The sequence below is a fragment of the Anastrepha ludens genome, chromosome 3 (genome assembly GCF_028408465.1).
Source record: "Anastrepha ludens isolate Willacy chromosome 3, idAnaLude1.1, whole genome shotgun sequence".
NCBI lineage: Eukaryota > Metazoa > Arthropoda > Insecta > Diptera > Tephritidae > Anastrepha > Anastrepha ludens.
Genome location: NC_071499.1, coordinates 105603630 through 105618357, shown reverse-complemented (window position 1 = coordinate 105618357; position 14728 = coordinate 105603630). Strand labels below are relative to the sequence as shown.

At 37.6% G+C, this 14728-nt stretch overlaps 1 protein-coding gene across 1 annotated transcript; it reads right to left on the bottom strand.

Moving 5' to 3' along the window:
• Positions 1-3856: 3856 nt before the first annotated feature.
• On the bottom strand, positions 3857-4777 carry LOC128857632 (piggyBac transposable element-derived protein 4-like). Its single transcript, XM_054093381.1, has one exon. It carries the CDS (start codon positions 4775-4777, stop codon positions 3857-3859), a length of 921 nt encoding a protein of 306 aa, XP_053949356.1.
• Between the last annotated feature and the right edge of the window lie 9951 nt (positions 4778-14728).

The window sequence follows — 14728 nt, the reverse complement described above, 5'->3', positions numbered from 1 at the left end:
AGGTCTCGGCTATATGGTGGATGCATCAAAACTTCCCAGCCAAGCTCTCCCAGATTTTGCCGAGTCATCAAAGATGTGTGTGGCCTAGCGTTGTCCTGATGGAAGACGACGCCCTTTCTGCTGATCAGTTCTGGCCGTTTTTTTCGATTGCTTGCTTCAATCTCATCAGTTGTTGACAGTAAAGTGTAGAATCAATCGTTCGAGCAGGCTGGAGCAGCTCATAGTGGATGATTCCTTTCCAATCCCACCAAACACACAGCATAACCTTTCGAGGCGTCAATCCTGGCTTTGCGACCATTTGTTGAGCTTCACCACCCTTGCACCACGATCTTGCACATTATTGTCGTATTTTTTTTATATTTTTTTTTTTTTATTACAAACATAGATACAATATAAAATACATAACAATGTTTGTTGGCACTGCAACTAGTTACAGATAAACTAACGAGCAGTACAATTTTGGTAACATAAATAAAATTTTGTGAAGAGATTTTCATAGTCCCTTCCTTAAGTTAACGGCCATCATGCCAGATCATGTGGTTTAATTCGATGCAGTCGTCGAGTTAGGCCTGAGGTGTTGAGCAGATTGCTAGCTTCCTCGTTCACGTGCCTTTGAAGCCTATGGGAGTGGGCTTCTGCTTGTTTTTTAATTTCTTCAGCGACCGTAGGGATATTAAGGTCACGATGAATATCCTTATTGCGAACGAACCAAGGTGCGTTGAGAATATCTCGAAGGATTTTATTCTGGAGTCGTTGAAGTATATTTATATTACTTTGACTGGCGCAACCCCATAATTGCGCGCCATAGGACCACACTGGTTTTATAATTTGTTTATATATCGCTATTTTGTTATATATGGATAGCTTTGATCTTCGTCCAATTAGCCATTTAATTTGTATTACCTTCAGATGGGTTTCATGCCGTTTAAGTTTTATATGCTCCTTCCATCGAAGCTTAGCATCAAGCGTCATGCCAAGGTATTTTGCAGTGTTTGCATGTGGTATTGCGGCACCTAGCAGCATTATTGGATAATGATTCACTTTTTTGTTGGTGAAGTTTACATGTATTGACTTGGTATTGTTCAATTTTATGCGCCAAGTTTTCGTCCATTCTTCAATAGCGTTTGTTGCAATTTGAAGTTTGGTTGCAGCTTCTTCAGCACTTTTTCCAATTGCTAGGATGGCAGTGTCGTCGGCGAAAGTGGCGATCAAGCTATTCGAGGGTATCGGCAAGTCTCTGGTGTATAAAAGGTATAAGAGCGGACCAAGAATGCTTCCTTGCGGCACACCAGCATTTATTTCTTCAAGGTCAGAGTATTCATTTCCTTGTTTAACGCGAAAGTAGCGTTCACTCAGATACGACTTTAGGAGGGCGCAAAAACCGCTTGGAAGGCAGGTATTTAGTTTGTTATTTAAACCGTCATGCCAAACCTTGTCGAAAGCTTGTGCGACGTCCAAGAATACTGCTGAACACACGTTATTCTGTTCAAAAGAGTTTTCAATTTCGGCTGTGATTCTATGCACCTGATCGATGGTTGAGTGCTTACACCGAAAGCCAAGTTGATGCGAAGGTAACAAATCTTTAGAGTCGATAATTGGCGTCAACCGATTGAGGATGAGCTTTTCAAATAGCTTACCAATTTGAGGCAGCAACGAGATTGGTCTGTACGAGGAAACAAGATGTAGATCTTTTCCCGGTTTCGGAATCATTATCATTTCCGCAACTTTCCACAGGGTTGGAACATAGTGAAGCTGAATTGAATGATTAAATAACTTTACTAATTTAACCAAACTTATGTAGGGTAACTTTTTTAAAACCTCAGCTGTAATTAAATCGAATCCGGGCGCTTTTTTATCTTTTAGTTGTTTTATTTCCCTTTTGAGTTCTTTTATAGTAATGAATGAAATAGGAGTGTTTTCATCTACAGTATGAGTATACAAATTGTCAGATTGATTTTCGTTGGGTTGGAAAGTTTCTGTTAAGTGTTTTGCAAAAGCTACTGCCTTGTCTTTGTCACTTTTTGCCCATGTATTATTATCTCTTTTGATTGGAGGAACATGACAATTTGGTCTTTTCAAATATTTAGTACACTTCCAAAGCGAGTAGTCACCTTTTTTATCAGATCTCAAGCTTGAAAGGTATTGATTTATTGATTCATTTTTAATACAATTTATTTCATTATTTAATTCTTGTGATGCTTTGTTGAGCTTGGTTTTGTCACTAGGGGAACGAGTATGTTGCCATTTTCGCCGTAATTTTCTTTTGTTTGTGATGAGCTGCTTAATTTCTTTGGGGTAGTTAGCTCCATTTGTTACCCTTTTGAAATTGGGTGTACTCATCCAGGCAGCTTTCTGGATTTCTTGGACAAACCTTTGAATTGTCGTATTTGATCCACTTTTCGTCTCCTGTTACCATTTCGTCTCCCGAACCATTGCACAGTGGTCCGACCAGAAGGCGTTGGCGGACAAATTTCAAAAACTCATTTAATTAAGCTGAAAATATATACTTAGGAGTTTTAAGGATCAGTGATGACGAATCTGACCTTAGTTTTAGCAAATTTTAAATTCATTGAATACTTTAACCCTACATAGCTAACGTTATAGAACTAACTTAATAAGCTAACCATTCGACTTTTTGACGAACATATTTTAATATGATTTTATATTTAACTACTAAAAGGTATTGAAACTTTTATTTATTTATTTTTGGTTTATACGATATAAATAAAGTAATCAATAGAGAAATAATTATATTTATTTATCAATAATGTACAAATTATAGTATTAATGAGACCTACAATTTATTGAGATCAATTAGGCGTTTAGCTTCTTAAACCAAAAAAAAAAAATAAAATAAAATAAAATAAACTAACCTTTTCTTCTTATAAAATTAATAACTTTACAACATATAGATAGAAAATCAATAATAGGAACTTAGATTTTTTGGCACAAGTTGGGCAAAAATCAATGTTATGTTCACCACATATAGGAATGTTGCAACTGCTGCAATTGTTCTTCGTCATGCGCCGTTTTTTATAGGAGCACACACCACAGCTCTTTCTTTTCTTTGCTGTTGTATCTCCAGACGTCATAGAACTTCTACTGTCCGATGGAACAGATGCGTGGTCAATTGGATCTTCAGTGTCTTGTTTAGTATTCAGAACATCTCGTATTAGGTCCTTTATTTTTCGTGTCATCGTTGGTGTTTCGAGCCTATGTTTTAGCCATGGTTCTACAAGTTGTTCATGTAGCTTCTTCGGGATAAAGGCTTTCCTCCAGATGCCAAAATATTATGACAATAGATGATGTAAGAGTTTATCCCACATATATTCAGCATTCCGTAAAACATGCACATGGGCCATCGGTTAGTTTTACGATTGCATGACATATTTGAACACATCTGGTCAAAGGTGTCTACCCCACCTTTTGTTGAGTTATAAAACTTAATGATGTTTGGTTTATTGTTCGTTGGATTCACAGTTCCTTCCTCGTCACATGAGGACACCAAATAAACCATCTTGCTCGGCTTGGGTTTATATGATAAAAGAGTAAGTGGCCCATCATAGCAAAACATGGAAGTTCCGACTCTTCTAGCTCTATTGTTCTTCATCGCCTCTGGTATTTCTTTTTTATTTGCCCGCAAAGTTCCGACAATAGTTAACTTGTAAGGTTGCTGTAGTAAACTTTTGGCTAATGGGATAGACGTAAACCAATTGTCAGTGGTTACATTTCTATTTGATCCATGAATGCTGCGAGTAATCTCCTTGACAACATATTCTCCGAGGGGTAATCCTCCTGTATTAGTTCCCTTTCCGAGATATGGCATGGCATCAATCATATAACGAGTACCACTCTCTCACATCATTTCAATTTTGAGGCCATACTTCGCCGGCTTATTGGGGATATACATTTTAAATTTGCAGCGCCCTCGGAATGCCAGCAGTTGCTCATCAATAGTTACATTGGTACCAGCAATATAGTTTTCTCGACGCTGCACCATGAGAATATCCCATATTTTTCGTATTGGTGTGAGTACATCAGACTGGGTGGTTTGAGTTCTTAGATCACGATCATCAAATCTAATGCACCTTACAAGGAAATCAAATCTTTCACGACTCATACAAGATACATAGCGAGTTCCGCAAAATTCTGTTCTAAATAATTCATCGCTTGTGAGATGATTATCCTTAAGGGCAGCTGCCAATATAAATATACCAAAAAGAGCTTTCAGTTCTTCCTTGCAAACATTTTTTTGAGTTGAAGTTTCAGGCTTATAGGTTTGTTTCCTAATGGCAATTTCAACATTGGTCCATTTTAAGATTTCGTCACAAATTTCGTCAATCAGAAAAGATTCAAACAATCCTAGGGGTTCTGTAATATTTTTCACTGATCTGGTTGGCCCTCTTGCCATACGGACAATATTTATAACTGAAGTTCGCGATGATGTCTGTCCTTTTCTAGTTGACCAAATTTGATGATTTTTGCCTCGTAAGCTATTTTGAGATAAGATAATAATATGACTGGATGCTGCTGATGAACCTTCGTGTTGTCGATTATCGGGTGGATTGGTGTTGGATGGATTTTCATTTGGCCCTTCAACGTCTGACGATGAAGAACCGTGTTCAGAGTCTTCGTTCAAGGGTTTGTCTTGGTAGTCGCTTTCCACATCATCCAATGATAAATTATCCTCCGTCTCAGTGCCAGAAAAATCGTCACACTCTTCATTTTCGAGTGCCGCAACTATATGATCATCTGTGATTGTTGGCCTCACCGCCATGGTTAACTAGAACGTATTAAAACAATATTAAATGTAAGACATAATTTAGTACTAAGTAGATGCAAAAGTTACACAAAAGCTAAACATTCGACAAAATGACGACTACGAGCTAGGTAAATTAAAAACCAAAGTACTTACCGTATGCGCACAAGTGCCTCGCGTCGCAGCTCGGCGGTCACTGAGTTGGCTCATGCTTAAATGCGTAAGCTAATCGGTGTTAGAGGGAGATAGGAAAATGTTGCTAGTAGTCGTCATTTTGACGAACGTTAGCTTTCTAGGGTTAAATACATTTTTGCTTCCGTAATTAGCTGGTGAGTTCATTTTTACATTTTTCACGACCCCAGAGAGTACCACGTGGAGGTTTACGGTAAGGTTATTCTCTCCTCATTTTTTTTTTTGTTTTTAGATTTTTTTATTTTTTTTTTTAATTTTAAAATTTTTTTTATTTTAAATTTTTAATTTTTTTTTATTTTTAATTTTAAATTTTTTTTTTGTTTTAGTTTTTAAATTTTTTTTGGATATTTAGTTGTTTTTTTGTTTTCAATTTTTAGTTTTTTTTTATGATTCAGAATCCTCGGTTTCTGATGAGCTGTTTTCTGAGGCTGGATCATTTTTCAAATTTTTTCTGAAGAACGCAAAAAAATAAATAACTCCTTTTTTTCAAAACTATACGTCATTTTGATTTTATTATTACAAGCAATTCTCAGATATTCGTTAATATTCTAATCGGCTTATGCTCGTTCCTCCAGTGACAGATAAAAATGTTATATTATTATATATAATTTTATTGTGTATAGTGTTATATATATCGTATTAATATTGTAGTAATATTAAAAAAAAATTTTGTTTTTTTAATAAATTTTTTTTTTTTAGTTGTCTCTTAATGCTGATGGGGTCTGTGATGTCTTTTTCTGTCTTTTACACAAAATTGCATAAGCCATATGTAACGTTTTGCCTGTGGGTAAATGCACAAAAGCTACATTATTTTTAATTTGCGCAATAGGTTTCAGTTTGAGATCAAAGCTGAAATATGTGCCTACATCACTCATGTTGATTTCAAGTGGGCCGGTGTGAACCACTCGAAAAACTGATCTTTAAAAAAAAAATTTTCGAAAAATTTTGAAATTTCAAAAAAAAAAATTGGATTTTGTACCGCAACTTAAAAGAATTATTACTCTTTCCGTTAATATATTCAATTATCTTCTTTTTTTTCAATATTTGGTTAACAATCAAATGGTAATATTTATTTGCAGACATGAAAATGAAACTCTTGTATGAAGTACGATTTGCACAATTTCATGTTTAAAGTCAAAAAACTACAATGAAAAATTTTTTAAACTAAGTAATATTTTCAGAAAATCTGCCTTGAATATTTAAGAAAACATCTGCATTATCAAATTTTTATTTCAAAAATGTTGAAAAATTGAATTTTGTCCGGCCGCCGAACCACTGTGCATTGTTGTGCTACACGAACTGAGACAGCATCGCCTCCGTAAACTTCACAAATTTCATTGGTGGCTTGCGTGGCATTCTTCCCTTTTTATACAAAAATTTCAAAATATAGCGAATTTCTTCATTATTTTCACTCATTTTTGAACAGCTATAACTTTTTTTCAGCTTCCCCGAATTTAATTTTGTTTTGGTTAGATGAAGCTTAAAATGTCTCCTTTCTAACACTACATGATATGACACAATGTGATTGGTAGCACTGGAGATAGATGACTCCAACGACATCTATTGACCAAGTACGAAAAGACTTTTTCGACTACCCAATATATATACCTATATATATAAGCTAAATACATAAGTATGTGCGTGTAGGCTACTTTTTTTTCTATATTCATACAAATATATTTCGATTTCTACTCTGAACCATCTTCGGTCACACCACAAACCATATAACTTAAGTTCACCCAGCACACGCGATTAGTTCACACAATTTATGCCCTTTCGTTTGAGGTACGTGCGCTTCTGCGAAATCTTCATCAATGCTCCCAACTCATCTGCCTTAATCCTTCACTATTTAACTTAAGTATCTGCAACACTTGCCATTTTTCTTGTTCTTCGTTTTTATCTTCTCCAACAACATTTGTTCTTCCTCCTCGCTGCCGCCCAATCCTACACCAATTGGCATATCTCTCATTTGATCATCGTAGCAGCGGCCCTTCTCATCTGTAAGCCTCCAAATGGCTCGTTTGCCTTTAGTCTTTCGGTGATTAACCGTCGTCGGTCGGTCATTTGGTATGTGACTTGACGGCTGTGGCGTATCGCATTGCGGCGCTTTACCAACCACATAAACGCTCCGCATTTAGCATCTTCGTTGTGTCGTCGGTTTGCCGCCAATTTAGCATTCCCATGGTCATTGGCCGGCACTTCCCTTAGCCTTGTGCTTGGCGCATACCGATGGGTCAAACTACCTACATACCTACTCGTGCTTGTGTGTGTACGTAAACACAGTTATACATACATATGCGCATATGCTTGCATGCAGATTTGTATGTTGATCGCTATTAACCTGTATTCTAACTGTTTTTATCCGGTTGATTGGACTTGGCCATTTCACGCCGGCTCACCGCACGGTCGACACACATTCCATTTCCTCTCGTTGCTTGCCTTTGTTCTGCCATTTCTGCAATTTGTACATGCAGTTGCGGTTATATTGTTGCTGGGCTTGCTTTTGTCATGGTTGTTCTTGTTTTTGTTATTATGGTTTTTTCATTCTGATTTACTTGTCCGTTGCTGATACCAGTGATTACCTTTTGATCTCGTCGAACTACATAATGGAATCAAATTGACAATTGAGCGTATAATATAATATTTGTATGATAAGTTTGCTACTATTTACACGTTTAGATTCAAACAGTAGGAAATTATAAGAAAAAATGTGTTAATCCTCGGTTTGAGATTTAAGGAATGAAGTCGCAATTTTTTCATGTCAAGCGAATTTCAACTGAAGTGACGAAATCTTTGTTGCGAGGCTGTTCAAGAGTCTTCCTCAACTGGAAACCTGTCTCCCAGCTGGGAAAAGATTATTTCACTCTTTTTATAACTAAAGATCATTCCGAGAAATCGGAACAGGTTTTAAATGAGGTTGGCCTAGTGTTGAACAGAGAATTTCTTGATAACTTACTTAAACTTAAGGGGCTCCGGTGTCCAATTGTCGAAGCACTTTTGCCACTCTGAATGAGGTACCTCCAAAACATGCATTCTGAATGCCGCAACCGCTTCTTCAGGTGTCGAAAAACGTTGACCTCTCAGTTTGTTTTTTACGTACGGGAATAAAAAAAAGTAATTCGGTGCCAAGTCAGGACTATACGGCGGATGACCCATTAATTCGATGTTTTGGGTGCTCAAAAATGCAGTTGTTTGAGCCGATGTGTGTGAGCTCGCATTGTCCTGGTGAAGAGTGATCCGTCTTTGGCGATTGGTTTTCCTAATTTCTTGGAAGACAACTGGCAAACAAATGGTTATGTACCACTCAGAATTCACGGTTGTGCGTTGTTCCAGTGGTACGGTTGCGACATGTCCAGTTTTTCCGAAAAAACAGGCGACCATTTGCTTGGAAGGGTTTCGTGCGCGAACAACTTTTGTTGGATTTGACTCAGCTTGAAACACCCATACAGTCGACTGCTATTTACTTTCGGGCTCACACGCGTAAATCCATGATTTTGGACGACCTTCACGAAATTCGTCTTGGAGTGAACTACGACTACGATTGAATTCACCGCACCATCGATAAACACTGGTCCTTGATGGAGCTTCATCGCCAAAAAATGAACTAAGTTCATCCATGCAATGTTGCTGAGTTAATCCACGTCGAAAGTTGTAAAAAATAATCGCACGAAAATGTTCACCATATAATTCCATTTTTGGACCGAGATGAATCTTTTATGTTACTGTAAACTACACAAATAGCGCTGGTATTTCAAAACGTTCTGAGTACGTAAAAGCCAAAAAATGTCAAACTTTGTGATACAGCTGTCAGTTGCCAGATTACAACACCAGGGTTGCCAAATCACGACAAATAAAAGGCACCACTCGTATGATGAATATCATAAACAATGTAGAGTTAGTACTGACGAGACATTGTCTAGCTCGAAATCACGCAGCTTTCACCAATCACGTTTTATTCCATGTGATCCACGCATGTAACTTGTGCGAAGAAAAAAGGACTACGTTAGAACACCTCATTTGCCACTATCCTTTTCTATGCAGAGCTCCTTACAACTGTCTGGAATCGGTGTATTTTCATTTGTGGAAGATATTGCTGACAAAAGTTTAAACCGTTTATTAAAACTCGCCAACACGACTCCAATTAGACAACACTATGGACCCTTTTGGTCTATGTCAGTTCTATTCAGATCAGCCAGATGTACCTAACCTAACCTATGTAAAGTTCACTCTTTATTGAACAAATTTTTCATTCGTAAACAATTTTCATGGCCGTTGCTGGCGTATCTTTGCTAACACTTCTTACACCTCTTTAGTTTCCTTTCTTTCAATCGCGAAGTTAAAAATAGATCGCCAGTGCAACTATCAAAAGCTTTCATATACTAATCATGACGCCAATCTGGAGGACACGCCAATCTCTCTAGATATGACTTTCTGCTTCCTCGGAATTTCGGAGAATTTATTTATTTATTTATTTAAGTCTATGAATTACAATCCTTACAGACTATGAGACAAAAGTTGCTTAGATTAAACTACAAATATATTACATGTATTTAAAAACTATACTAGCTACTAACTAACTATAATATAGAATTCAAAAGGTTTACAAATGCTGTTCTTGAAAGCGAGAAATCAAGAAGAACATCATTATGAACGGCATTTAATTCCCGTAAAGCACGAGTAATGGGAGCATTATTGGCATACGTAGTTTTAAAGTTTCCCCCATAATAAGGGTAGAAGTTCCTAAGAGATCGCTGGGGAACATTAAATCGAATCCTTTCCAACAAGTAGGGACAATCGATTACTCCAGTAATAATATTATGAGTAAAAGACAGACACAGTATAGACCTACGAATCTCTAAGGCCTTGAGACTTATGAGCATGAGACGAGCAGAATATGATGGCATGGGATCAATAAAATTCAGGGACCGAAGGGCACGTTCGATTCTATTGATAGCTTGGGGACTACAAGGTCTCCAAATAAAAGCAGCATTTTCTAAATGAGACCTAACAAAAGATGTATAGAGTAACTTAATGGTATAGGGATCAGAGAATTTAGTGGCGTTCCGTCTGACGAAGCCCAACATCGAGAAAGATTTAGAAGTAATATAATTTAAATGGCTATTAAAAGAGAATTTGTTATCGAAGATGACGCCAAGGTCCTTAAACTCGCTAACACACTGCAGGACACATGCCGAGATCCTGTACTTAGTGCACAAAATGTTAGATGTTTTAGAGTAAGATATTTGGAAGCAAGTAAGATTTAAGGTCATCAGCATAAGTCAAAAATTTAGCAAATGTGAAACAACTTTTGATGTCATTAATAAATAACACAAATAAAAGCGGTCCCAAGATACTTCCTTGGCAGGTGGCAGCAAAGGAGATTGCTGAAATACCATCAAGCGTCTATTGCTCAAATAAGAGTTTATCCATTGCAGAAATGTAGAATGAAAGCCAAGACTAGCTAATTTTTTAACTAAGAGTCCATGAGAAACTTTGTCGAAGGCTATCGAAAAGTCGGTGTAAACACAGTCGACCTGGAAGCCAGCGGAGAAAGAATCAATGCAGTATTCACTAAAAACAGCCAGATTAGATACTGTAGATCTGTTAGCAATAAATCCATGCTGATTAGGGCAAATTAAAGATTTAACGGCAAAACTCAGCTTTGCATAGACCGCGTGCTTAAAAATTTTGGAAATAGTTGACAGCTTAGAGATAGGCCTATAATTTCTAACGTGATTTTTATTGCCACTCTTGTAGAAGGGCGTATTGAAAGAGAGTTTCCATGCGTCAATAAAACACCCCGACGATAAAGATTTGTTGAAAATAATTTTCAGAGGATAGACGAAGGCCGGACAATTTTTTATCAAAACTGCTGAAAGTCCATCAGCATCAGTTTGAGAGGATGATTTCAATTTAATTAAAGCGTTACTAATATCCTCAGAAGAGAGGCAAAGACCTCCAAAGTTCAGGGCATAATCTAAGTCAGAAGAAAAGTCGGATGGGCGATCAAGTTCGTCGTCAACAAAATTAGATTTAAAAAATTCAGCAAACAAGTTTGCCGTTTCAGTTGGGCTTCGCGCTTGGCTATTATCGAAAAACATACCAGTGGGAACACTGGCACTACTCCTTCTAGATTTTATGTATTTCCAGAAGATTTTGGGATTTGCTTTAAAATCGCATAAAGAATAATTGAATGATAACCTGACATCTGACGCAATAGTAGCAAAACAGGAAAAGTCGATTTTGACAACTAAGGGTAAATGATGCTTACCTTTAGGAGTTCTTGAATTCAAACATTCGTTGATCTCGTAGTTTATGTTATCACTTACAAATATGAGGTATAAGATTCTATTCAGAGAATTAACAAAATTATTAATTTGAAATAAATTAAGACTAAGAATATTATCAATAAAATATAATTCATGATTTGCAGTTACATTATTTCGTGTGAGAATAGAGTGAGGCACTAGCACACCAATTTATCTTACATAAATTATTGCCATTTAAATTATTTAGGACAAGATATACTATGTTGTCAACATGCGCTTTGTACAGCTCGTATGAACTTTCAGGCCGCAAATACGAGGCAATTAGATATAAAGAGCCTTGTGAGTTGGGACAACTTATGCAGACGCAGATCTGATCCAGTAGAGAGTCACCGTTCATGAGGGGCACAAAAATGCGTTTAAGTGACACCTGATTCGCACCCGCACATCTTTTATGACTCTACTCGTACGAACAACGCGCGAACGTCTGTGTCTGGTCCTGTTTTACACTTGAGATGATTCTAAGAATCGACTGCTGGTATACAAACATTTTGTACACAGAGTTTTTGTAGCAATTTGAATATCTGACTCGCACTTTTTATTACTACTTTTGCACTTTTGCAAAGCAGTCAAGGGGATACGATTTTCGATGTTACCCCGCTCCGTTTTAATAACGTGAAATTTTAAACCAAACTCAATTGAATTCATTTTGGGGTAACAAATGTTTGGAAAAAAATTAAGTAATGTGCAAATTCAAATTAAAGTTTAAAGCCGTTTGCTTTGAAAATTTTATAATGGAATTTCTCGAGAATAGTCCTAGAGTTGTCTCACATTTGCTTATTATTTGCTTACGTCACCTCCAACACAGCTTCAACAGCAAGGACTGGAATGCAATACTAAGCCGATTCGCAGCGGGATATGTAACGGAAATTATCCAGAAAGGACCCCCACAAAATTCGAGAGCTGTGACTTGGTTAACCTTAGAAGTTCCCGCGAGTGCGACATATTAACTTTCCAACACCTAACAATACCATTTGTCAAGACTTACGAGAAACAGAAGAGTACTACCTACAACATTGGAGAATTATAGTACTGACAGAAGTGAGTGAAGAAAATATTTATAAGCTTTCATTATAGTCATCGAAATATAGTAAATAAAAGTGTTTTTTGATAGATTACGCTTATTACGATTAGTATTCACATACATTAAATCATGGAAAGACTTACGTCTCAACAACGTTTACAAATCGTACAATTGTATTACAAAATCGAGGTCCAGTGAAAAGTGTTTATCGCGCTCTTAGGCGCTCATCTCATGGTGTTCAGCGACGAGGTCCATTTTTAGCTTAATGGCTACGTTAGTAAAATTGCCATATTTGTGCAGAAGACCAATCTGAAGCCATTCGCGAACTGCCATTACATCTATTGAAAACAATAGTTTGGTGCAACTTATGGACTGGAGGAGTCATCGGCCCATATTTCTTGAAAGACGAAGCTGGCACCAATGTAACAGTGAATGACGAACGCTATCGTGCCATGATAAACGAATTTTTGTTGCCGACTGAACGAAAATTGAAACCCGTGATCTCCACAACATTTGGTTCCAACAACGCGAATAATGGCGCTACTTGCCATACAACCCGAGCAACAGTGGATTTACTGCTTCGTCGTTCCGGTGTGCAATTTATCTCTCGCCTCGAACCAGTGGATTAGCCACGAACATCGTGTTATATTACGCCTTTGGACTTTTATTTGTGGTAAAGTCTAAATGCTTTGTGGATAAATCAGCTTCGATTGAGGCATTGGAAGCCAACATTATTAAAGTTATTCACGAGATACCGACCGAAGTCCTCCAGCGAGTCATTCAAAATTGGTGTTCACGGATGGACGAATTACGGCGCAGGATTGCGGCGCAAAGGATTATCTTTAAAAAAGTCTTTTGAATGGTTCTATACAAAAATAACACGGATGGCCCAACCAATTTGAATTTTCGTTGTTTTATTTAAATTAGATATCCGATACCTCTAAACTGATTCCCTTTTACAGGGCCTGCCATTTATCGTTACGGATTTGAATTAGGTATTATTTGAAGAACGGTAACACTTAGCTGTCATCTGACTTGACAGAAAATTAGTTGTATTCTTCCGCTGAACGAAAATGATTGTGTATACGCTCAAAGGACCGACCGCCCAATGCGTTTTCGCTTCGCTTCATGGGCTTGGGATTGACTTGAAGAAGATGAAGACTTTTACCGAAAAATCATCTTTTCGGATGAAGCTCATTTCCATCTCGGCCGCATTTGGGGCTCAGAAAACCCGCACGCACTCGAAGAAAAGCCGATGCATTCACAACGAGTCACTGTTTGGTGCGGAGTTTGGTCGAGAGGCATCATTGGTCCATTTTTCTTCGAAAATGACCGAGGAGTGGCCGTAACCGTCAATGGAGAGCGTTACCGGGCCATGTTGAACGAATTTTTGTTCCGAGAAATTGAAAAGGAGGATATTGGTGGCATTTGGTTCCAACAAGATGGCGCTACTTGCCACACAGCGAATGCTACGATCAATCTTTTGCGCACTGTCTTCGAAGATCGCATTATCAGCCGAAATTCTGATATCGTTTGGCCGCCTCGGAGCTTCGATTTGACGCCGTTGGATTATTATCTTTGGGGCGCCGTCAAAGACCAGTGTTATGCCAACAAACCAGCAACAATTGATGCACTGAAGACCAACATACGCGATGTCATAGCTGAAATACAGCCGCATACAATCGAAAATGTGTTGAAAAATTGGACCGATCGTATGGGATGGTGCATGGCTAACCGAGGCAGCCATATGAATGAAGTTGTGTTCCTTCATTAACCGGAAGGATTGTACTTCAAAATAAAAAAAAACAGTTTGGAAAAATATTGAGTAGGTTCTTTTTTATAGTATTTTTAATTCCGTAAAGTTATATGGCGGACCCTTTACAAGTGATGAGACAAACCGTTCATGTGGCAGGAGCGCACACCTGATATTGTTATTGTATTTTAATAAACACAAAAACGAAAAATGTTTTTAATTGAACCCAAATGAGATTCTCAGTCGTTCTTTTGTTGGTTCATAAAGAGTCGAAGTCCGTTACATCGTCTAAGCTAGGACTGCCAACAGAAACTGGTCGGTGCCTCCTATTAACCTACAATGCATGAATTTGCATGTTGCTAGGAGGCTCTAGAACAACAGCCAATCGCGACCATCAACACAATTATAATTAGTTGTTGTTGTGAATACAAACATATAAAGAAAGTTATGGCTCAATGCATTTCAGTTCGAATTCCTTAAATTATTATTTATTTCCTTCGATCTAACGCTTGTTCGACTTTCACTTTATGCCACCACCCTTAGTACCCTTGCCACCCGCTGAGCGCCTTTTACTACATGTAAATGCCATAAAAGCTGCATGTGTGGGCAAACACTCATACACTTGCACACATTTGCTGATATACCGCAATGCTCATAAATCTTGTTGGTGGCAG

Bases quoted from the DNA above. Each gene is read 5' to 3' on its own strand.
- LOC128857632 (XM_054093381.1), bottom strand. From the start codon at position 4,777: ATGGCGGTGAGGCCAACAATCACAGATGATCATATAGTTGCGGCACTC.